This window comes from Phytophthora sojae (genome assembly GCF_000149755.1).
Source record: "Phytophthora sojae unplaced genomic scaffold PHYSOscaffold_9, whole genome shotgun sequence".
In the NCBI taxonomy this organism is placed as follows: Eukaryota; Oomycota; class Peronosporomycetes; order Peronosporales; family Peronosporaceae; genus Phytophthora; species Phytophthora sojae.
Genome location: NW_009258123.1, coordinates 2,555,315 through 2,578,484, shown reverse-complemented (window position 1 = coordinate 2,578,484; position 23,170 = coordinate 2,555,315). Strand labels below are relative to the sequence as shown.

At 52.9% G+C, this 23,170-nt stretch overlaps 11 protein-coding genes across 11 annotated transcripts; 6 read left to right on the top strand and 5 right to left on the bottom strand.

Annotated features, from left to right (window-relative positions):
- Positions 1-3,098: 3,098 nt before the first annotated feature.
- PHYSODRAFT_521398 (hypothetical protein) lies at positions 3,099-3,737 on the bottom strand (the record flags this gene model as incomplete). The annotated part of the gene is made up of 1 exon (XM_009536750.1): positions 3,099-3,737. The coding sequence occupies one exon, from the start codon at positions 3,735-3,737 to the stop codon at positions 3,099-3,101; it is 639 nt and encodes a 212-aa protein (XP_009535045.1).
- Positions 3,738-4,942: 1,205 nt separating this feature from the next.
- PHYSODRAFT_305438 (hypothetical protein) lies at positions 4,943-6,495 on the top strand (the record flags this gene model as incomplete). The annotated part of the gene is made up of 5 exons (XM_009536749.1): positions 4,943-4,982; positions 5,030-5,445; positions 5,530-5,691; positions 5,797-6,100; positions 6,182-6,495. 5 exons carry the CDS (start codon positions 4,943-4,945, stop codon positions 6,493-6,495), a joined length of 1,236 nt encoding a protein of 411 aa, XP_009535044.1.
- A 2,172-nt stretch (positions 6,496-8,667) lies between these two features.
- On the bottom strand, positions 8,668-11,149 carry PHYSODRAFT_305437 (hypothetical protein; the record flags this gene model as incomplete). Its single annotated transcript, XM_009536748.1, has 7 exons — positions 8,668-8,839; positions 8,865-8,893; positions 8,923-9,245; positions 9,346-9,385; positions 9,558-10,387; positions 10,425-10,440; positions 10,511-11,149. The coding sequence occupies 7 exons, from the start codon at positions 11,147-11,149 to the stop codon at positions 8,668-8,670; spliced, it is 2,049 nt and encodes a 682-aa protein (XP_009535043.1).
- Positions 11,150-11,384: 235 nt separating this feature from the next.
- PHYSODRAFT_288558 (hypothetical protein) lies at positions 11,385-12,579 on the top strand. The gene is made up of 4 exons (XM_009536747.1): positions 11,385-11,565; positions 11,651-11,855; positions 11,935-11,987; positions 12,056-12,579. The coding sequence occupies exons 1-4, from the start codon at positions 11,486-11,488 to the stop codon at positions 12,255-12,257; spliced, it is 540 nt and encodes a 179-aa protein (XP_009535042.1). The 5' UTR covers positions 11,385-11,485; the 3' UTR covers positions 12,258-12,579.
- Positions 12,580-12,826: 247 nt separating this feature from the next.
- PHYSODRAFT_549383 (hypothetical protein) lies at positions 12,827-14,019 on the top strand (the record flags this gene model as incomplete). The annotated part of the gene is made up of 4 exons (XM_009536746.1): positions 12,827-12,915; positions 12,991-13,198; positions 13,266-13,670; positions 13,740-14,019. The coding sequence occupies 4 exons, from the start codon at positions 12,827-12,829 to the stop codon at positions 13,917-13,919; spliced, it is 882 nt and encodes a 293-aa protein (XP_009535041.1). The 3' UTR covers positions 13,920-14,019.
- Positions 14,020-14,041: 22 nt separating this feature from the next.
- PHYSODRAFT_338857 (hypothetical protein) lies at positions 14,042-14,851 on the bottom strand (the record flags this gene model as incomplete). The annotated part of the gene is made up of 1 exon (XM_009536745.1): positions 14,042-14,851. The coding sequence occupies one exon, from the start codon at positions 14,849-14,851 to the stop codon at positions 14,042-14,044; it is 810 nt and encodes a 269-aa protein (XP_009535040.1).
- Positions 14,852-15,048: 197 nt separating this feature from the next.
- PHYSODRAFT_361923 (hypothetical protein) lies at positions 15,049-16,452 on the bottom strand (the record flags this gene model as incomplete). Its single annotated transcript, XM_009536744.1, has 8 exons — positions 16,383-16,452; positions 16,251-16,294; positions 16,095-16,168; positions 15,731-16,027; positions 15,595-15,660; positions 15,418-15,497; positions 15,256-15,317; positions 15,049-15,179 (listed from the first exon to the last, which is right to left on the bottom strand). The coding sequence occupies exons 1-8, from the start codon at positions 16,412-16,414 to the stop codon at positions 15,049-15,051; spliced, it is 786 nt and encodes a 261-aa protein (XP_009535039.1). The 5' UTR covers positions 16,415-16,452.
- Positions 16,453-16,590: 138 nt separating this feature from the next.
- On the top strand, positions 16,591-18,044 carry PHYSODRAFT_521624 (hypothetical protein; the record flags this gene model as incomplete). Its single annotated transcript, XM_009536743.1, has 6 exons — positions 16,591-16,875; positions 16,959-17,080; positions 17,154-17,208; positions 17,285-17,350; positions 17,424-17,615; positions 17,679-18,044. The coding sequence occupies 6 exons, from the start codon at positions 16,591-16,593 to the stop codon at positions 18,042-18,044; spliced, it is 1,086 nt and encodes a 361-aa protein (XP_009535038.1).
- Positions 18,045-18,454: 410 nt separating this feature from the next.
- PHYSODRAFT_318519 (hypothetical protein) lies at positions 18,455-19,099 on the top strand (the record flags this gene model as incomplete). Its single annotated transcript, XM_009536742.1, has 1 exon — positions 18,455-19,099. The coding sequence occupies one exon, from the start codon at positions 18,455-18,457 to the stop codon at positions 19,097-19,099; it is 645 nt and encodes a 214-aa protein (XP_009535037.1).
- Positions 19,100-19,304: 205 nt separating this feature from the next.
- Positions 19,305-20,891, top strand: PHYSODRAFT_521623 (hypothetical protein; the record flags this gene model as incomplete). The annotated part of the gene is made up of 3 exons (XM_009536741.1): positions 19,305-19,526; positions 19,659-19,751; positions 19,845-20,891. 3 exons carry the CDS (start codon positions 19,305-19,307, stop codon positions 20,889-20,891), a joined length of 1,362 nt encoding a protein of 453 aa, XP_009535036.1.
- A 98-nt stretch (positions 20,892-20,989) lies between these two features.
- PHYSODRAFT_523023 (hypothetical protein) lies at positions 20,990-22,894 on the bottom strand (the record flags this gene model as incomplete). The annotated part of the gene is made up of 4 exons (XM_009536740.1): positions 20,990-21,067; positions 21,127-21,529; positions 21,597-22,364; positions 22,431-22,894. 4 exons carry the CDS (start codon positions 22,892-22,894, stop codon positions 20,990-20,992), a joined length of 1,713 nt encoding a protein of 570 aa, XP_009535035.1.
- Between the last annotated feature and the right edge of the window lie 276 nt (positions 22,895-23,170).

Sequence of the window (23,170 nt, the reverse complement as noted above, 5' to 3'; positions counted from 1 at the left end):
GCGGAAGATACCCTTCGTGTGGTTCTCCTTTCTTTGCAGAATTACTGCAAGAGAAATCATGGGCAAATACTTGTTTGATACTTGGAAAATAGAGTGACTGCCGTCATCCCAATCGTTACGTCTCAATGAGCAGAGCTCTAACGAAGCTGAAGCAAAGCTTACATGTATTAATTGTGGCGATAGTGCTAAGCTTTGAGAATCCTCTAGGGCACGTGGTCATGGCACTAGCATTTGCGCGAGCTCTGACGGCTGAAGTTCCTCGTCATCGATGTAGCCATGTTCGGACGGTGGGGGTACCTTTTCCTCGGTGTCGTCGTGTTCCATGCGATCCGGTATCATTAAATCCTGCAGAGGTAGAAGTTGACCGGATAGCAAATAGTAAAACAACTCGAATCGGCGTCTTGTCAGAGAGGTGTTGCTCATGTCCAGTTGTCTCCCACCGACGGCCTGGTGGATAAACATCCAGCAGACGTATACACCACAGCTAAACGTGTCAAATTGGATTGGCCTACACTGAGCGAGGACAGTGTAATCTTGCAGGCCTCGAATTTCAGCTGCGTGGCAACAGCTTTCGCTGTATTCACGTAGGAAACTTGGTTCAGCGGATTGTAGTAAAGTATACACTTCTCCGTCACCTTGATAATCATACAGCTCCAGTGTGCCTTCGGAAAATTCAACGGCAGCAGCACGACGTCTACCTCAAATGCATTGACTTGCTGTAGAACACGCTCGTGGATCGAAACATCGATTAGGTCCGCGTCACTGCGTCTCGTGCGAGTTTTGCTTGGAATAGCTGACTGAAATCCAGCAAATCTGCAAGTAGGAAAATCATCCTGTAGTCGATGGCATAACGCCGCGATTGATGCATCACTAAGCCACATGGGTGGTGTCGCTCTGTAAAGCATAGCGTCTTCAAAGTCAGGAAGATTGGGAAGGCCGTCGATTTGCTTGCGCGGGTACGCAGATAACACGTCAGCTGCAACTTTGTTCGCGAAGGCGTGATATTTAGCAGGCAATGAGGGCAGTCCCTTTTTCGATGAGCCACTTGTGCATGTCCACTCCGAGTTGCACCGATTCCTTCAGATCTTGAACTTTCTTGAACGTCTCGATCTGCATGCGTGAAAAATTCCCGACGTCTTTGATCTGAACCGTATCAATAAAGCCGTCTCCGTTTTCCTTGCTACGAGGTTTGGTGTCAGTTTCCAAGCTAACGTCCACGGCTATGGCGGTGTCTTTAGTGTTAGAGAGGGGGAACACCTTTAAACGGGATTCTACCAGCTTTGAGGGGAGAATGTAGAACGCGTCCATGATGAGTACGGGATTTTTCATGCGTTTGAATTTCGGATTCTTGGTAGCCGCCTCGCTGTACTTGACAATGATCCCGGACAGACGCCGCTGAGTTTCTACAAGAGTTGGGCGCTCACGATCCAGCGCAGACAGCAACCCCACTAATCTAACTTCTCCTGCACACTTACGCCCCGCTTCAGCGGCTTCGAACCATTTTCGATCACCTTTCTCTCCAGCAGCCGTTGTGGATTTCAGTTTTCGTGGCGCCCCTACCTTGGATTCAGTCGTACGTGCACAGAGCTAAATCCAGTCACATCACAACTCGATGACATATTCTCCACTTCTAGACACTGATCGGATTCTTCGCTTGAACTAATTTCGAATTCGCGTTTGGCTTCCGCATCCTCATCTATTGCGTTTTGGTGGTGGTGAACGTGATGACTGGAAACCGCATCGACGCACAATTGCTCAAAACCGGCGATTTTACGCTGGTGTACGTTGCGCCATTGGTTTAGCACGAACTGCAGCATCTCCTCAAACTCGCTTTCATCATCAATATCTGCCATCTCAGTTGCGATCAGATGTGTGGCCCTCACAGCCTCTCTGTAGCGCTCCGCGTGCGTCTTCACTCTTTGCTCGCGGCGACCCGAGTTGGCATCTTTGAACTGCTCATAGGAGAACTGTCTGACCTTCTCCAGCTTCCGGTCTGAGTTCGTCCACCTGCAAGTGCAATTGGCCGATGAGTTTTTAGGATATACCATTATCGTGATGTCAGTCTGATCGTACCTCTTGTCGATATGGCTCCAGGGAATTAGCGGGCCAGCTAAATTTTCGCTCTTGCGATACGCAATAGCGTGGCGATACGGAAGGCGCATTGATAACGAGAACCCACAATCACATCTCCACTCGTCCGTTCTAAGCCTATACTCAGAAGAGGTGCCGTACACGACGACTAGACTCGGGTCGCCGTGAGCTTTACGAAACGTGTAATTTGAAACATTGTCCAATGCACGAGCGTACTGCTGTTCAATCTGCTTGGCTACATAGTGGGTAGTAAAGCGAAGCACATTGGACATCTCTTCGTCATAGTTGCTGTTCACGAACTGGCCAATTCGAGATAGCCGATACCGATATTCGTTCTGCATTCGACGGTCATACGCGACCAAAGCTTTCACGCACGTAGACATACTCAGGGAGCTGTCTACTCCATCCTTGGACTTTCCAAAAAAGCTTTCAAGGCGATTATTGGTATGGTTGTTAAAGTGTGGCAGATCTGCGCGTCGATACATCACCCAACAATCTTGGCATGAATCCCAATTTTTCTCGAAGTACTCGAAAAACCCCGTCAGACCGATTCTTTCACACAAACCCTTCAGTGTTTTGTGCGTAGCCTTGTAGTCTTCTTCCCAAGCACATACACCATTTTGTGGATTGCTGCGTCGACTTGGCTCGCGTCGTCAGCAGAAATCTTCCCAAAATCAGATTTCGATCGCATTTCCTTCAGATACATGATAACATGGAAGTGACAGATCAAGATGCGAGCCTCTGGGAAGTGAGCTTCAAGGACACGAATTTCGTTCAGATCTTTGTCGACAACTATAACGCGCACCAAATTAATCCGAGTCGGATGGGCTCTCTTAAAGTGGGCGATAGCTTTCTGCATGTGCCAATCTCCATTCGCCTCGAGCAGCGACTGCTGCACCACAGCGCCTTCGCCGAACTCGTTCATGGCCATGAAAGTAAGGAGCTGGTAGTTGTAGCTAAGACGTCAATGACAGGTAAGGCACGTTATAAATCATTGTTACATAGTCTCAGTAGAGAGACAAATCCACGTACCGATTCGTTTTGTGGCTGCAATCAACTAGCAGCACTTCGCTAAATCGGCCATATACACGGCGCATGTGTGCACTCGCCAGCGATATGACACCCGTTTCACCTGCATCAGTATCTGCAATAGATGCAACGTTCTCTAGATCAGCTGCTGCGAAAGTCGCGACTTCTCTCGCAGTAGCTTCGTTATCGTCAACACGTGACACCGACGATTTATGCTCACGCACCATGTTATCCACATCAACTTGGATGACATTCTGATCATGTTCCAGAAGATAGTCGTAGATTCGAGCGCGTTTTGCACCTACGGCCAACATACCTTCCACACGTGCTTCTACAAGTGGATTGTCAACTCCACGAGAAGTCGGATACGTCGCGTAGGCAGCAGCCGATACCGGGTGATTGTGGGTAAAGCATCCAAGCTTTACTTGCAGCTCGCCCCTTGACAATTTCCACTGTACCACGAATCTAAATGGGCAATCCGTCAACCGTATATGCTGCTTTGGATGACTACCTTCACTGCGTGACTTCCTCTTTTTCCAACCGTGGGTGCAAATATAAGTCCGCTGATACGGGTCAAACGCCTCGGGGAGCAACAGGGAGTCATCGTTTTCTTTCATAGAGACTTCTTTTCCTTTCTTAGTACACTTTAAGCGCTTGATACGCTCTGCACGAGACAGGGTCTCTTTCACGGGCAACACTTGCTTGGTGCGCTCGCAGTACTCAGCCAAATAGATCTTCCATGCAGCCCAGTCTATGTGCCAGAGCAAAGGAGGCTCCACGCTTTCAGAGATTGCCGCACTGTCGTCCCCGCCGTGTTCTTCGTGGCCATCACCATCGCGGCTAGACGCACACCCCACTTGCAGGACCCCAGTAGCCCCCGCAGCATCGTACTCATCATCGCCATCACTGCCCACAGAGTTACCCTTGATCGCAGCTTGCTCATTGTCGTGCTCTCTCTTGTCCTCACACCCTTCTCCGTCGTCGAGCGTGCTCTTGGTCGCGTCTGAAGTTGGCGTCATGCAGAGCCCCGGACCGCGGTATGAGCGTCGTTGCTCTCGCCGTCCAGTATCCTGTTTCGCTTCACCTTGGCCTTCGCAGTAGGTCTCACTGCCTTGGCCGCTTCCGCGTGCGTTGCTCGGCATCTTCACGGGAAACCTTCGATTTGGAAACGCCGCCTCCTCAGAACGAGAATATATCGCATTCGCCTCCTCCGCGAGCGTCGCAAGTGCTAAATTGGTCGCGCTGTTTCTCCCTCACTCGGTAAGAAATGTTTCTTACCAATCCTGGACAAATCATGTTTTCCGATCATGTACGTTTCCATGATTATAATCATGGCCTCCAACGGTGCTGTTAACCTATCAACATAGAAGGCAGAAGAGCTAAAATACGAATTCAAAATCCTTGTTTGCCAGCTCTTGATGTAATTTCCACGCTATCCAGAGATGTTATTCTAATGTCGGTTTTCCTGGTCAAAACCGACATTCCATTTTAATGTCTGTTTTTCTAGCATAAACCGACATAAAATTCTAATGTCTGTTTTCTGGTCAAAACCGACATTCAAATCTAATGTCTGTTTTCTGGTCAAAACCGACATTCAAATCTAATGTCGGTTTTTCTGGCATAAACCGACATATAAATCGCAGCGATTGTTTTTCCTACCAAAACCGACACGTCAGCTTTTTAGAGGGTTTGGCGGAAGATGCATGCAATATTTAAGCACAGGTACTCTTGTTATACCTATACATCCTACCACTACCATCGGTTAAGTATGCAGTACCTGCACAGGCGGTAGCGGTCTCACCCCCATCAGTCATATCCCTTTATGTCGGGTTCTAGACTATTCGTTTTCGCAGTGTTTTTGGGTAAGCCTGTTAGCCCACGCGCTACTCACCCTAAAATTGAAGTGCAGCCGCCTCCATCACCATAGCGACAGATACCGAACAGGATGCCAGCCACGCCAAGCGAGCAGCCAAAACCTCAACTCGTCAAGTGAGTGCTCCAGGCGATTCCGGGACCAAGCGGAAGTCCAATCAAGACTCGGAGCCGGTGGCGCGTAAACGACGAACCCTGAGCAAGCCTGGGACGGCAGAAGCTGCTGCTACCTCCAAGAGTGGAAGAACGTCAGGGGCAAGCGGCAGTAGCCCCTCATCCGAGGGCAAGAGGGCAACCAGGTCACGATCGTCAGGCAACTACGCAACTAAAACAGGACCGAAATCCGTGCAGCCTCCAAGGACACGTCAAGCGGCTAACGTTGCGCTTGTGCCGGTGTTGCGACTTCTCCGAGCAGTGGCGGCGAAGCCAGCGCTGCTGCCCATGGCTCCATCGGTGGCATATCGGATCCAGCCGAGCCAAGGATGACCACTGATGTGGCCCCGCCAACCGATGCCCTGGGAACTGACACTGGACGAGGTTGCACAAGCTCGTGACGCATTGGAGAAGATGCACGAACGGATGAAGGCTGGAAAGCGCCGACGCGGTCGCTGGACAAAGCTAGATCAGTTTTACCTGAGCCTGTCACAAGTTGGCTACCTCGCCAAGCGTTACAAGGCAACCAGAAACGAAGGCCGTCAAGTTGATTACAAGCAAGCATCGGAGACCTAAAATTTCATCAACTTCAAGGGTTTTCACGAGCAATTGCAAGCTCAGGAAGGCTACGCAATCGGACAGCTCAAGTAGGCTCTAAAGCCGCAGCGCGAGATTGACGCTGGAAATCACTATATGACCTATGAGCAATGGAACGAAGAGCTCGACAAGCTCGCTGCGCAGCACGGAGAGCAGATGCCAAAGTTACAGAAGAAGGTGCAAGATCTGGAAGCTCAGGCACGACAGCAGCGAGCTAATAGCAACATGGAAAAACATGAAGATGCTGTTGCTACCGAAAATATCCGGTTAAAGGGAGATTCTAAGCTTTTTCAAGAGGATCTGGATGCTGAACGGTCGTCTGCTACCGCTCTTCGAGCCACTCTGTCTGCAATGCAGAGTAAAGAAAACGAGTTGAAGTTGGAACTCACGGAAGCGAAGCAGGAAGCGTGCCGACTGAAGGTGAATCTTACATAGGCAGAGCAGGAGACCCGTGAACTCAAAGTGAATTTCACGAAAGTGGAGGAAGTATCCCGCCAACTGAATTCGAAACTCGAGAAAGCTGAGGAAGAAGCCCGCCAAGCAAAGGCAATCCAGGCCGATGCGACTCCAAAAAGTGCTGTCCGAATCCTGGTGGAGACTAGTGCGACGAAGCTGACGCGCAAGGAAGCACGCTTGAACAGTTTCGTCTTTCGTTTGGATTCGAGAGAATTTGAGTTGAACAAGATAAGTGCAGAACAGCAGGAACTACGGGCTAAACTAAACAAGCAAGCTCAAGAGCAAGAACCGGAGTGACAGCGCTTACAGGTTCAGAGGTTTATGATTAATAAGCGCGAAAGGGATCATGCGGACAAAGTGGCCGTCGAAAAGCAAGCTCACGAAAAGAGGATGCGGGACTAGGAAACACTTCTGCAAAAGTTGTCCGACAAGAAGAATTCGCTAGCAAGCCACGAAGCTTTTGCCAGCACCGCCAAGGACTGGGAGCAGAAATATCGTCGTGCAGAAGAAGAAATCGAGAAGCTGAAGAAGGAGCTGACGGCTAAGCACCACACAGCGAGGCTACTAGAAGCTGAAGTTCGAGCTATGAGGCTGATCGTGGATTCTCTCGATGGATGCTGTGATTGTGACGGGGTCACAGCACAATGCGCAGAGGAAGAGCGTGCGGATATTACTATCCAGGTGAACAGTTCACGAGTTCCCGGCCTCAAAGGGAACGGTTTGCTACAAAGGAGTAGGTTATAAGACTGACTGTATTTTGGTAGAGGTTAACTTGGTCGTAATACAAACTACAAGTTAACTATATAAAAGCCTACACAAACTCAAATGGTTGGCTTGCGGAGCTTCTGGTACCATGTACCATGTACTCGGGAGAGTGACACCCGTCACTCTTCATGTAATGGGTACACTTGATTGTACCCCTACTGAGCGTCGGATAGACGAATTTGCGCAACAACATACTGGTTGCCATCATCATGTTGGTTTTGTCGATGTAGTTGTAGTTTAATTTGGATGAATGTTTTCTTGTTCTCTTAGCTGCATCCAAGACAAGACGGGAAAAACGTGCCGACATCGTCCCGAACCTGAAAAAGAGGGACACCGGCCATGCAGAGTGGCTTAAACGCCGCTCGTCCACGACCGGAACCGCATATGCCATGACGGCGACGTGGGACAAATATTCCATCAGGACATCCTCGATATTTGCAAGGACATTCATATGCTGACTTGGATAAGCTCGACCTCGAGCCCCGTTATTAGTTTGTTGTGCAGTTATGTCTTTAATTTTGAATGCTAGATTTCATGTGTGTTGCATTGTGTTGCGCTTGGTATAAGAAACATGCAAGTATTGGATGACTTCGATATAAGTACGTTTGTCATTAACATTAACATGCAAGCCTCTATCCCACATTCCGTGCGTGTTGCACTTTTATTAGCCGGGAGGCAATGTCACGAGCAGCGATGTCACGAGCAGCGATGTCACGAGCAGCGATGTCACGAGTGCTATCGGTGTTAACCGCTAAGAAAAATATTTACTCAAAAATCTTTTTTCCTAGCTATAAAACATGTGTACATCTTATACCCAAGCCACTCAACATTATTTGAATTGCCTACCATCGCTCAAGCGATAAGACACAACTCATTTTGTACATGACATCATCGGAAGTGCGGGATCACCCTGTATATTCCAGAGTTATTGAATGCATCGAAACTGTATCACGACATCCCGGTTTCTATTGCCCTACCGCCACTCCTCCAACGTCATGTCGGTTTTACGCTGCCTTTGCTTCATCGAGCAACTTAACTTTAACTTACACGAGTTTCGAGTGTGCGATCGAGACGTGCCACCAGTAGACCGGCGACATCTACCGGAAGGAGCGCCGCCTCCGCGAGTTCAAGCGGCTGCGCGAGGTATTGCTGCTCGAATGTCGCGACTGCGCCTCGTGCCACCCGTTCGTGGAGCAGCTCAAGTAGTCGCGTCTACCTGCACAGCAGATAGTAGCGCAGAACGCTCACCACTGTCCTCGCCACGGCCTGGACATCGACAAGTCTATGGGACTATTCCTCGGTCTCGACTTAGTCAGTGAAGCTCCCGACAGCGTTGCCGAATCCACCCTAGCGATGCAAATGGGGCCACTCAAGACGCGACAGGATCGGATCGACTTCCGCGCAGCTTCCATACCCGACATGCGCTTCTCGTCCTCGTCGGTGCGTCTATCCGACAACTCGCCGCGGCGCATTCGGGCGCGAGGGTACTCGGAGGCTGGGAATATTCGCGTTCTACAAGGAACTTCAAGAGGATAGTCATTATATGTGTGTGTGTGTGCAGATGTGTTCGAATGTAGGCATTGTCTTGCACCCGGGGGTATTTATGAATACGAATGTCATTGTTTTGTTTATTAGTTTTCCTGGTCGTGCAGAGTATCCATTGAAGTCAAGTCGTGCGTTGGTGCCGACTTCTCCAGTGCTGGATTAACTTGGTTGTTTTTTCTCGACGAACTCTGCCGCTGCCATTTCGACCTGATCCAGTTCGACTAGGCGCGCTTGGGTCCCTTCCGTATCACGTTGTTCCACCGAGAGCTTGAGCAGGGAGCGTGGAAACTTGTCGGTATTCGTCATGGCTTCAGCAAGGACGGGGGCTGAGCTGTTGCCTTCAATAATGGACTTACTGTGGGTGTGCGGCGCGGCGACCGAAAGGCTAAGCACAACCAGCACGCAACAACCTACGCTCGACAGAATACAGTTGGTAGATGGAATAGACACTTGGAGCTTAAACTGGTGAACGTTCCCCGCCAAGTCACTACCATCAATGGCGTGCAGGACGCCGTTCTTGAACGCGAACTGGAGGCCCGCGGTGTAGCTCATTTGTAGACTTTCCTCTGCAAACAAATGATTTATCACGGTGTTCTTGAGAAATTTGTCGGCTTGGCTCGAGCACGATTCATTAGTGATCCCGTGAAGATAATCCCTTGCTGCCTCGTCAACATAAGCAAAATTACGAGGAAGCAGCATCGGTAAACTTCTGTCGACTTGCACCAGCTTTTGCCAGACTAAAAGGTCGCAGGGAATCGATGACAGAGGGGTGTTAAAAGCCTCTCCAATGTCATACTCATCGTCCAGCGAATTGGTGCTGTCGCTCGCTAGGAATACCTTGCTTTTCTACTGCAACGACTCCGTGCTCAGCCGGACTCTAGAGCAATTAGTCACTTTGTCAGCACATTTGGCTCCAAAAAAGGCTGCCACATTCTCTGAGGTCCAGTTAAGAATTCCAACCGTAAGCGAGTATATTGTTCGTAGCCCCGTTACCATGATAGTCGCCTTCCCGTCGGTGGACGACAAGTTGAACTCGTCTCCGCTAATACGTTTTCCCAGAGACGAGATGACGAGTTTACAGCCAGAGATGCCATCGGAACTTGGGCTTCCATCTTCACATAACGGCGTTGCTTTGACGAACGGCTCGGTCGCATTTCGACAATACACCCGTCTGAGCCGCAATTTTCCGAGACTGGAATGGTTTGGTTCTCGCGTGCGGCGTCTGTTGTGCGAACTGGAATTTTCAAGGTAAGTGATGTATAAGTAAGCGCGTCTGCAAGTTGGTGTAGATGATAGACAGCCTCAACTTCTTCCTCAACGATGTTCGCCGCATTCCCCAGCAGATCGTGTAGCATCATGGCTGGGACAAAGTTATCCCCAGCAAATCCCATCATCTCACCCACCATCACCTCGTCGTCGTGGTATACCTCATCATGTAATTCTGTTTCATTGGTCGTCAAATTCATTGCAGCCGCTCGACTCCACCTCACAAAATTGTAAAAAGCGCCAGGGTCATCTGTATGGTGAGTAGGTAAGCTCCACATTCCACCAAGATTTTCAAATAATTCGAACAGAGCCATGATATACAGCGTTCGAGGTGCAAGTGGGTCTGCATCCATGGTACTGGCACTACCGTGATCTCCACTATCCCGAATGGGAAGGTTTAAGGTCACTTTCGGTTCGATCGCCGAGGGAAGGGCATCAAGCTGCCAACGTCTCTCTGGGTAACCAAAAATGACATGGGGAAGCTCGATCTGCAGTCCAAACAGTTCGAACAATCGGAACGACATCCCCTTGCACGTAGTTGCCACGTCTTCGACCGGTATATAACGAGTTCGCAGCATGGTGTTCAACGCCGAGTTGTTGAGAACCCCCTCGTCTAGTGATGAGGGTTATCGTCAGGTGCTGTGACGTACACCGCGTGAATATCTTCTGTCAGCATCCATAGTTGTGGTTCTCCAGGAACTAGCTGAACATTGACTGAGGTCGGTCCGTTGCATACCAAGAATCCTATCACAGCCCCGATAAGCGTTGGGGCCATCCCCACCAAGAGATTCAACTCGCTCTTGCTAGTGAACCACTTGGCACCCAGACACAAAATACCGACAGCGACCAACGGCTGGATGGCAATCTCAATGGTTTTATTGATGCCTGACATGACGTTGCTGAATCTTGAGTTGTACGTGTCGAGCAGCTTCTTGCGCTTATCATCGCTAATGTCGGCGAAATCGACGGAAAAGAGGTGAACCCCATCGCCATTGAAAAACACGAGAATCAACCCAACCACCCCAACGATAAACAGAGCCACAGCGAGAATCTTGGCGATGCAGAAGTTGATCCGGAGCTGGTTGGTGCTGCAATGGTGGGTTTCATCATGCACACTCGAATCGGTCCTCGCTTTCTCCTTAAATCCCGACGTGTCTTCCGTCACCCGGTACAGGCGTGGTGGTCCTCCTTCAGATGACCCTGTCACGATGTAGGCACATTGTTGCCCTGCTTCGCCTGGCATAACTTCCTCGCGGCACGGCCTTCTACGGGCCGTTGCTTGAAAATCGAAAAACTGCTTGCTTCGCAAAAGTGAAAGTGAGGTCCACGACGTACGCAGCCACTTGTAAAACGCGCGAGTACACGGTTTTATCATTGCATTGGCTACACTTGCGCTGTACACTCGTGCGTGGTAACTCCTAGCTGCAACCGCATGACGCGACGAAGAAGTTTTCGAACTGCCCATTTACCTGCTTGAAGGGATCATGTTCGACAGGGATACATATGTGTATACCACACACTTCTTAGCGTGCGCCACACGAGAAAAATCAGTCGAGGGGGCAAAAACCGGGTCAGATGGCAGCTCTTTCCCCTTGTTCAAAACGAAAGAAGAAGCGAGCGGGTCGAGTCATCCACAGCCCCAGCCAGCTCCAGCCAGGCTTTAGACTCTCTTAGACGCGACACTCAAGTACAGCCAAGCACAGCGACAGCCATGGGAGGAATTCTACAGAAGATGCTGCAGGCCTTCTACACGAAGAAGCTCGAGGTGGTGCTCGTGGGTCTCGAGAACAGGTGCGTCTTCGTCTTCTTCCTCTGCTTCTGTGGCTACGCTCCTGGATCTCTCTCTTCTCACACGCGCTACGTCGTGGGCTTGCAGTGGCAAGACGACGCTGCTGAACGTCATGGCCATGGGCCACCCCGTGGAGACGTGCCCGACCATCGGTCTCAACGTGAAGCTAGTGAAGAAGGGAGGCGTACAGATGAAGTGCTGGGATATCGGCGGGCAGGCACAGTACCGGAGCGAGTGGGGCCGCTACACGCGCGGCTGTGACGTCATTATATATGTGGTGGACGCCAACGCGGTACGCTTCAGCAGTCGCAGGGCAATTAGGCGGCCGATTCCGGTGTTTTAACCTTCTGTGGCTGTGGTATTTGCACCAGTTCGACCAAATCTCCCTGGCGCGGAAGGAGCTGCACCGCCTACTAGAGGACCGGTACGCTGCTGCTGGGGCTTGGAGACTGTTGTCTTAGCTGTATGTTGACCTTGTGCCGTGCTGTTCAGTGAGCTGGCGACGACGCCGCTGCTGGTGCTGGCCAACAAGATCGATCTGGAGCCTCATATCTCCGAGCCCGAGCTCATCCGCGAGCTGAACCTGGACTACATCGTGGACAACCCGTGGCTGGTGATCCCCATCTCTGCGCTGCGCCTCGTCAACATCGACCAGGTCATCCAGTGGCTCATGAAGCAGTCGGGCAAGGGCTAAGCTAGGGAAGCGTCTCTGGGTCGAGTCAGGTGTGAGTGGCGATAGGCTCGGATTCCACATCGAGATTCAGCTTACCAGCGCCCCTCACAAGCGAAAGGTTTATGAAGAAGACGTAGCAGCAGAAGTGAATATGCAGACAGCCCAAAGGGGGTTTCAGCCGACAGGGAAGCAAGACGAAGACGTGCAGGACAAACCAAGTCAGACAAGTTTCAATCGCCCCGTACGTCGGCTCGACCTCGGAGGAAGGAAGCATTCTGTAGAGCGCAGTGCAGTGCAGTTGACTCTTTTCTCATGGACTGTGTAATGTGCATTTTTGCTTAAGACGAGTTGGTGGTGTTCTCCATTCCGTGCAACGTGGATGCAAAAGAACTTCGTGCCAGCTGGGGGTCGTATTCTCCGCTGGGAGCGAACGTCTTGCAAGGCTCAAAACACTTGTTGCAGTTGCAGACGAATGCCACGCTGGACGAGCGTCCACCGTCGTACTCCGATCTTCTTCCATTTTTTTCCCTGGCGGCACCGTATCAATCGCAACCAAAGCGACACTAAAGCAAAGCGGGATCTGGCCGACGATGGAGAAGTTCTTCCTGCGACACAACGTGCTCCAGGACCGCGACTCGGACGAGTTGGGCGGTCGAGTCAACTCGGACTCGGAGGCCAGGTGCGTCGTTCCACGTCTTGCGCTTCGGGGTGGCAAAGAATCTGATGTATGTCTATTGGATCTTGTGTGCTGTAGCGACGACGAGGAAGAGATCACGGAGCGAGTGCACTCAGTGGCGGACCCAACAGGACCGTGGAGACAGAAGGCTGTGGACGGAGAGACGTGGGGGAAGCCCACGCGCGGCTTCCGCGGCGGAAAGGGGCGGGACTTCGCCTCGGCGAACACGGGGCCCAAGGGGGTCATCAACGACTACAAGGCACACAAGCGCCACCAGAAGGAAGAGGTGCGCTCGCTGTACCAACGGGGATATGTGAGCAGGGCTAAACGGCGCTAACTGCTGTGGTTCGCAGCGCTTGAGGAAGGAAGCGGAGCGTCAGGCAGTGCTCAACCGCATCGCCAAAGGCGCCACCGTCTCTTCCACTGCTGCAACGCAGGATCCAACTGCACATTTGGAGTGCAAGTGTGAAGGAGGCTCGGACTGCGAATGCGACGACAGCGACCTGGTAGACGACGCCTTCTTGGCGCAGTACGCTGAGCTGCGCGTCAAGCAGATGCAAGAAGCGGTGAAGAAGCGCAAGGTCTTTGGACAGCTCGAGTTCATCACACCGGAGGAGTTCGTGGCCCTCACCTCGAAGAAAGAGAGCGCTGAGCCTGGGAACGATATGGTCGTGCACCTTTATCACTCGGAGAACTACGCCTGTGGTCTACTCAACACGCAACTTGAGCTTCTGGCACGAAAGCTTGTCCACATCAAGGTAAGGACCCAAATTAAAGCAAAGATGAATGTTTCCATGATTAATTGCTTCTTGTGTTGTCATGACAAGTTCGCAGCAATGGTGGCCAAAGAAGCAGACGCCTCGATCGAGATGGCAGATCTCCCGGTGATCCTGATCTGCCGCGGCCAGCAGCAACAAGAGGCCGTCGTAGACGTCGCACGCCGTTTGGACGGAGAATTCACGCTGGAGCGTGTGGAGGCATTCATCAGAGAGCAGCTTGGGCTGTAGACACCAAGCCTTGAATTGCATAGTCTCTGATATGAAGAAGCATTGGAGCAAAAGACAAGCTGGTAAGGGTGTGAGTGCAACAAGTGCTGGTTAGATTTCTATCAATTGGAGGACCCTTCCTACTATTTGGCGTCGTGCGAGAAGAGGCATTTGTCGCCGAAGCGGCAGTTCTTGGTCCGAGCAAAGTTATCGCACACGCGTCTGCGCGTCTTGTCGAGCGCGCGTCCGGAGCGCATGGCCTTGGTCTCGGTATGTTCAAAGTTGCAGCGGTCGCCCCACTTGCACTCGCCACGCATAAAGTCGTAGCAGACTTTCACTGTGTGCCGCGCCTTCTTCTGCTGCGCGCGTTGCTTGTGCCACTTACCGGCGCGATGCTCGTCGAGCTGCGCGGGACTCGTGAACGACTTGTTGCACAACACGCAGCTCAGCGTCTTGTCTCCGGTCTGAACGCGCTCCAAGTGCTCCTTGGAGGCTTTGTGCGCCTTGAAGTCCTCCAGATCCTTGCCGATGAACTTGCAGGGCTTGCAGGCGAGCGGAACCTTCTTGGGGAACGTCAGCGCGTCTCCCAGCATCTCGAGCGCCTTGTTGGCGGCTCGCTCGTTCTCCTCCTGCTGCGTCTTCTTGCGCTTCTTCTTGGGTGGCGGCAGGTTGGACGAGGGCCGCGCAGCCGGTAGCATACTCTCGGGCAGCGCCTCAATGCGCTCGGACGCATAGGCGGAGAGGTTCACGACTGCAGCCTCCTTGGTCTTGTCATTGTCATCGTCGGAGTCGGAATCCGAGTCTTCCGAGTCGCTGGATTCGCTGCCGGAGCCCTGAAGCTCTGCCTCCAGCCGTTTGATACGGTCTGCAATGTCCTCCTCTTCCTCAGCCTTCTTCTTCTGCTGCAGGGCGCTCTCGGCGGACTGCTTGAGGCGCTTGGCGATGGGCTCCATTATTGCTCTCTACGACTGGCCAGGAACTCGAATGACACAGGGATAGGGAGCGACCATAGTGAAATCCAGTCAACGGCGGATTCGGGCTCATGAACTTTTATTGTTGAAGTTTTTTACAGCCCGATGACTCATGGGCAGAACGACCCTCACTTACTCACAGTCCAGCAGCCCCCGTTACTTCCTTCTCTTTCTCTCGCTTAGAACACCACGTCTGCGTCGGCAGACGGCTCGTACTGGGCGAGGATGTCGCGGTCCGACGCCACAACGTCCGCGAACGGGTCGTCGTCCAAGGAGGCAGACGCAGGCTTGTCCGTCTTGGCACCCTCGGCTGTAGAAAGCAGCACCACAATGCGCAAAGGTTAGGCTGTTTCTGCTAAAGGTAATGCAACCACGTTGTGTCGTACCAGCTTCCCTCGCCAGCAGCGCCTTCTGGTGCTCCTGCTTGTTCGCCTGCACCTTCTTGATACTGCAGTGTTCATCAAAGAAGACGGGCATCAAAAACATTAAGAAACCAACATTCTGCTTGGGTCAATTCAGCCTACAATATGTACAGGTCATTGACATACCGCACAAAGTCCTCGCGCTCGAGTTCGTCCAGCTCTCTCGTAATGTACGAAATGGTCTTCTCAATGCGAGGAATCGTCACCTGCATCATATTTAACCCAGATATGAAGAGAAGATATCAGCACGAGAAGCAAATATGCAGCGGCAGATCATCAATTCTAACAGCTCAAAGCACTTACATTGTCCAAAGCGTTCACGCGGCGGTTGGTCACCTTCAAGGCTTCATCCAGCGTCACGAACGAGGTCTGTTGCCACAACACACACGATCAGTCTTCAATTTCCAGCTTCTCCTGGCCCTAGCAATAGCACACCAACCTGCAGCGACGCGAGCTTAATGAGCGCACGCAGCAGCACGCGGAACTTCTCGCGGCAGTTCTGGATCTTGCCACCTCCGCCGGCCAGACCAATGTTCTCGCTCTTCTCGCGACTGACTTCCACCTCCGTGAACACCGGCAGCTTCACGCCGGCAACGTTGTCGATGCGGTTCTGCGTGCGGATCTCGGCCGTGCTCACCGACTCGATGACCTTGTTGCGGAAGTCGCCGGCCGCGTACTGCGCCTGCGTGAGCGAGAAAAAGGCCTCGGACGCCTCCGTGGACATGGACATCTTGGTCTGCTCGCAGCACCATAACGCCAATTAGCGTAACTCCGTCAAGTCAAGCCGATAGTCAAGGAGAGACCTTCTGGATCTCGCGCAGCATGGCCTGGAAGCGCATCTTCAGCGCGTCCGCCTTCTTCTTCAGCAGCTCAAACCCTACATCGATTCAGCAAAGTTGCAATGGACTTAGGGTTTATGGCGACCAAAAGGAGACTGAAAGGCGAGGAGCTCAAGATACCCTTCTTCGCGCCAACACGCTTGCCCTTGAAGATCGTCAGCGCCCTGCAACCAGCCAACCAGCCGACCAGCGTCAGCACCCCGATACACACTATACGTACACAACCAGCAGAGGCAGTTGACCGCGGCTTACATGCGCGTGGGCGCCACCTGAACCGACGACATGCTGCTCGCCTCCCCTCCCTCTTCTTCGCTGGTCTCAGTCCAAAAAAGAAGACTGATAAAGATCTGAGCGTTTCCACAAACCCTAATGTACTCATTACCCTATATGCTACACCACATTTACTCAAAGTTGAAGTTGCCACATTGTTATTAGGGTTTCTCACGCAGAGCTGACGAAGATGCCCGCCGACTGGTTCGCGACGTCGGGCGCGCGCGAGCTCCGGGACAACAGCGCGCTCGACTACCGCGAGTACGTGCGCCGCAGCGAGCAGTGCGCGTCTCCCCAGTTCGAGGAGGATCTGCGCCAGATCGAGCTGGATCTGCCGCGCACGGGCGAGTCCATGCGCCTCTTCCTGCTGCGGCCCGAGGAGCGCGAGGCGCTGGACGAGGACGAGGAGCTGCCGCCTCAAGTGACGAAGCGATTCCTCCCCCTCTTGAGGAATATACTCGCGGCCTACAGCGTGGTACGGCAGCCACGCAGCTGCTAATAATTAGTGAGAAGAGAACATTCATTGTTTAATATTCGTGTGTCTCTGGATGTTTGCAGAGAAACCCTCGTGTGGGCTACGTGCAGGGCCACGCAGACGTGCTCTGCTTCTTGCTGGGGAACGTCAATGAGAAGAGGGACGAGGAGGAAACGTTCTGGGTCTATGCCAGTGTCGTCGAGAGGTTTGGAGCGTGGTGTCTTCATTTGGGGTGAAGTCAAAACCACTGACTTGTTGGTGCTGTGGGGGGGGGACAGAGTGTTTCCTGACGACTTTTTCGCACGGACACCGAAGCTGCACGGGTTTCAAGTGGTGAGTGTTCTGTGTCATGGTTAGTGACTGTGGTTCTTTTCGGTTGACACCCTTTGCGGTGGCTTGTTGTTGATAGGACTGCAAATTGTACCACGAGCTAGTCGTGAGGAAGCTGGTGCCACATTACCCTATACTGGCTAAGGTAACTAGTTCATGGAGGCTGCATGTTGTAAGCTGGTAGTTAGCACTAACTTCATAGTTGGTGATGTTTTCAGGCGGACTTGCCGCTAGTGGCAACGCTGCTGTCTTGCAAATGGTTCGTCTCCCTCTGGGTCGGCGAGCTGCCCCTTCCGTTGCTGTACGAGGTATGGGACACCATGCTTCGAGAAGATGACGGCACCATACTCCATTTACTGGTTGCACTGCATTTTTTTCGCCTTGCGATGGACGAGATTCAACTCCACATGGTACGCTGCTCTGCTTTGGGGAAGTTGCTGCCACGTAGGCTCATCGTGTCGTCATTATCGTAGGAAATGGAGCAGTGGGACTCAAGTTATATCTACAAGATCATTATGAACCAGTGCCAAACGGCCACTGAGATTTCTCCACACGAGTTGCTTCAGCAGGCCCGGACCCTCTACGGCTTTAAAGATGAGTCTGTGGAAGACATGAGAGCAGCGATTCGCCGGCTACCTCAGCTGCGCAAAGCGGAATTCGCCGTTCTTGCTAAGCAGACGCACTTCAGCCACTTGGAGATGGAGCGGCTGCAGGACGAGTTTACATTTCTTCGCTTTCAACGGAAGATCTGTGGCCGATCCAAGTTGCGAGGTTTACGACAAGAAGAGTTGGAGGGAATACTGTCGAGGGAGTTTAGCACGGTACGTTTGGGAATATGATCTGTGCAATTGGGTTCATCTGGGATGTATATCTAATCTCTACGTACTTATCGGCAGTGGCCAGTAGATATCTTTGGACGAGTCTGTTACCTTCTAAAGCCCGATGGCTACGGAAACGTTTCCTTTTACAACTTGATCAAGGTTAGTTTTATCGTTTATTCCGTTTAGTATGTGCAGCGGTGTAACGATGCGATGGTTTGCTATAGTTTCTATCGGCTGCAAGTCGCGGGGCCCCGGAAGAAAAGGCTCAGCTGCTTTTTCAGATTCCAGATCACCATGACCACCAGTACCTAAATCAGCAAGGCATCGAACAACTTGCAGGTTAGTACGTTGCGTCAATTTGTAGGCCTCGGTGGTTTGCTAACACGTCTTGTAATTCAGATTTACTGTGCTGTCTATTAACAAATCGGATGGTAGCAGACGCTGAAGGCCATCGAGTACACGAGCCACGGCGACGTGAGCTCGCTGATTCAACTTCCGATGCAGCGAAAAGCCCATTGCTTCGAAGGCACTTTCGCACGAAGTTGCTGACGCTGGCGACATCAGATTGCCAGCTTCAGTATACGGAATGGCTCGAGTTTGCTCTCATGGACAATGAACTGGCTCAGTTGATGCAATGGGACACGACCAGGCGTCGCTCCGGCGGTATGCTGCGTATGAAGACGCGCTCCGTCAGTTTTTGGAGCATGACTCCGATCCAACCAGCACTGAGCAGAGCGTCATCCGATTCACTGTTGCAGCGACAGCCTTCTGTGAAGAGGGTGTCGAAAACCAGCGAAAGAGAAGTCGAGGAACGCCCAGAGCAGACACGAGTTCATGGGCAGAACGAGGATGCCAACAACTTCGGAGTCTCCTCTGCGCCATTTCTGAAGAGTCCTGGTTCAAGTGTAAATGGGAGGCGGCAAGTCACACTGCTCTCGAGGAAGATGAACAAGAAGTTTAAGGCGTGCTGGCCGCCAGCTGAGTCAGAGGCATTGGTCCGAAACCCGTTCGAGGAGCCTTCAGCTAACACCGGGATACCGTACGTGTTTTGGTGTCAGTGCACGATCAGCTGAAAAGAAGATTTGAACTTCATCGCAGGTTTTTAAAAATCTGTCGCGATGGTAGCGAGAGCTAGAATCAATGCAATGCCAGCACTGTACCTTCCCAGTCATTGATTGAAGCACGGCCCAACATTACCTGCCAATATTAGCGGCTTGCCGCGCTGTTTATAGAGTGCCTAGAGTGTCTGCACTGGTACTGCTCGGCACTACATCAGCGATGGTAGCTGGGGGCGGTCTCGTGCTGACGCCGGCGCAGCGCACGCTGGTGGAGAAGAGCCGCGCCGTCAAGCAGCAGCGTGCCGCGGCGCTGGAGGCCCAGCAAGAGCTGGAGGCTAGAAACCGCGTGTACGTGCAGGAGATCAAGGCGCACTGTCAAGCACCGCAGAATGCAACCTCTCGTCGCCTCATCTTGCGTCATGTGGGTGAAGAACTCGCGCGTGTAGCTCACCGAGAGCGTCTGGTGCCATCAAAGACGCGTCCTGCGCCGCAGCACGCGGGCAACAACCGAAAGACGTCGGGGACACCTGCAGCAGGCAACCGCGACGATAAAGACCGGTCATCACAGCAAAAGCAACAGGGTGGGGAGGACGACGACTATGATGAAGAGCGCTTCGGTCCCGTGCGGCGGCCTCCGCGCAAGCAGCCGCCAAACCTGTGGGTCCCCGTAAGTGGCCTACCTTTCTGTCGTGTGCGTCATCAAACAGTGGACTAATCAATCACTACATGTGACGTGATCACCGCGACTGGCAAAATACAGATCTTCGAGCAGGAGGTGGCGGAGGTGCAACAGGCCAAGGAGGAAGCCGAGCGCAAACGTCTCGCTGCTGCAGCCGTGTACCGCGAGCAGCTGGCGCGGCAGGAAGCCGACAAGCAGCGCAGACGCCTCGACGAGAAGGCGACCGCAGACATGTACGCGCGCGTCCAGGCGGCGCAACAGGCCGTGTGGCGTGAGCAGGAGAAAGCCAAGCAGAAGCAGCGCCAAGACCAAGTCGAATTGGAGGCTCAGCGCTGGCAGCACGACCTTCGAGCTCAAGCAGAGGCCGTACGTGTGGCTCAAGAGACCAAGGAGCGCAACGAGCGTCGAGCGCTCGAGAGGTTTCGCCTGTTGGGTGAGGAAGAGAAGCGTCGTAAGTCGGAGCGCAAGGCTGCCGATATGGAAGAAGTCGTTCGGGTAAAACAGGCAAACGCGAAGCAGCTGGAGCTTAAGCGCGAGGCTGTGCTTCGTGAACAGCAAGAAGACCTGGAGCTACAAAAGGCGTACGAGAAGAAGCTAGAGATGCAAGAAGCTGCACGACGCGCCGAGCTCGACGCCATCCTCACAAAGCAGAACCAGAAGGTCAAGCTAGCGCTACTCAATGTGAAGAGTGCAGAGGAGAAGGCGCGTGAAGATGAGCACCGTGCACTTGCTGTGCAGGCAGCTGTGCGCGCTCGGGAAGCTGAGCTGCTGGAGCAAAAGGAGCGCAAGAAGCGAGAGGCTGCACGGGTGCAGATGCAAGCCTTGACGTTGCAAAGAGAAGATAAGAGGTCTCGCAGACTGTCGCTGGAGCAGGAGGAGGCTGTCTACGCCACCAAGTTCAAGGCGGACTTCCAAACGTGGCAAAAGGAGCAGGACGCGGTGAAGGGAAGGGTGAATCAACGCAACCGCGAGCACCAGCAGCTGGTGAAACGGCAGATGGCCGAAGACGCTCGGCGCAGGGCTGAAGAAGATAAGTACGGCATGACACTACTGGAGGCGGAGCTCAATACGAAGCTGCTGCAGAAGGCCGGAATCGATTCACCTCCGAAGGACATCCATCGTAGGTAGACGAAACAAAGATACTCTATTGAGCTACACACCCACACAACAATGTGCAGCGCGCTATTCATATGTCTGAGCCAATAGCGCTGGCATGTATTTATCCCTTACTCGCTTTCGAAAGTGGTTAATGAAATAATGTAGTTGACGTAAGCGGCCACGTTGTCGTTAATGCTCTTGCCCTGCTCAGCCAACTTCGGTTAGATGATCGCATCATAGGTACAAATCCAGATGAGCATCTCACCTGGGTAGTCTTGAACGAGTACTCTGTCTCTTCGGTGCCGCGTATCACAACGAAGACGAACGAGTTTGCGCTGTATCCCCAACTGGCAATGTCAGCATACGGGAACATCGCCAACACTTCGTCACTGTCGGCGCCTAGGACACTGACCCCCATGTCGTTGATAGCCAGGATGACACGCGATGGCAGCACTGCGAGTTGGCGATAGTTTCGAACGTGAAAAAGCGTCAACCCGTAGAACGGTTGGCGCTTACACAGCCTCAAGTAAGCCAGCCGAGCCTGTTGTGTAGACTGCACGCACCAACTGTTCATGAACGACTTGTAGCTAGATAGCACTTGCTCCGCCACTGCTGATCGATTGGTCGAACTGAGAAGCGGACCGGGGATGTATTCATTGATCTCGTTCCTGTCAGCAAGCACAACACAGCAATAAGTACAAAACTCTCCAACCATTTCCATATTGTGTAACTTACGTGAGATTCGCCAGCTCTGGAGTTGCGTCGTTGCCAAGCTTGCAGTACAATTGATACCCAGCCAGCTCGACAGCAACGGTGATATCGCAGACATATCGCCCACTGAGCACGTTGTGGACGGCTTGCAGGTAGTACAGACCGACGTCTGCTGCAGTTTCGTCGTCGACGTGCACCCACAAGTATGCCTTGTACGTGAGGTGATACCCTTCAACCTCCGGCGCTTTCGTCTCCCCAGTCGGGTTTTCACTTTTTGTTGTCTTCCTCTTTTTCTTCTGCTTGAGGTCGTTCACATCGACGTGAGTGCGTTCCCACTCCGCGTACAAATCCATGACACGCTCATTGTCGGGCACGAGGTGTTCCTCCCCCTCGTCATTCGTCTCGAAAAGCGCGAAGGCCTTTTCGTGGCACACGCCTAACTTGCGCGCCACGAGTCCAGCCAGATCGCGACTTGTCGTCCAAGCGCTGACCTGCATGGCCAGAACCGAACCATCGGCAAGCATGACAGTGATGTCGTTAAGAGCGTGCCGTTGCAGCGCTCGCAGCTCAGCGGCACTGGGGATTTCCTTGCGCTCGCCTTTCGTGGCGCAGCATCGTAGCGACGTCAGTGCTTCCAGCGCATACGCCGACACTTCCGAGCTAGCCTCCGAGTCGCCTCCAGCACCGATGTGCACACTGATGAACCTCTCGAGACTTTCAGCCAACGGCGCGGATGGCGGGAAAGTTACGAGGCATGCGTTCAACAGCAACCACCCGTTCATAACTGCGTTCCTGGTCACAGCATGCAATGGGAGCAGTTAGCACGGATTCAGATAACAAGTTTGGACGGACACATACGAGCTGGGGTTTCGAGTGAGCTGCTTGCAGAGTTGGCAGTAGATTTCGTCCTTAAGTGCGGGCGATCGGGGAACGACGTTGCGCAGTAACTTGAAGCAGTGATCGATCTGGTTCTTGCCGCTTGCTCGGTTCCCCATGAAGCCCGAGACATTGCGGAACGCCTGCACTGCGATAGCAGCCTGGTCCTTCGGGAGGCGCGTCAACGGGGTCGAGATGACCTTCTTATCCCATTCCAGGCGCTTGGTGAGGTCGAACTCGACCGGTTTGTGGAAAGGAGAAGCTCTCGGCGCCGTGAGGTTGAAGTGCGTGCGAGCGAATTCCAGCAGCGGGTGGACGTCGAAGAGCGTCGCCACTTGAGGTGCGGGGTCAAGCGCAGCCTGCCTCTCTTTGAACTTGCTGGTGGTGGAGATCTTCTTGGGGTGCAATGGCTCTGGCGAGAGGTGCGGCAGCTGGTCGAAAGGCATTTGCTCGGAAGGTTGGCCAGCATCTTCGTCGGCGGTGCCCAGACTGCACTCTTCAACAGCCCGCGTTTCGTTCTCTACGTCAGCGGCGGGGCCGCGATCAACCGCCGCACGATCAACTTTCTCAGTATTTGGGCCGAGGTCCAGCGGAATGTGATCTAATTGGACTTCGGAGTGCACATCGGCTTGGGACTCCTCGTCTTCCTGGTCATCCTCCTCCCAGCTGTCGGGGTCGTGCACTAGCTGGGTGGCGCCCGCCAGCTCCTCCAAGCTAGGCGC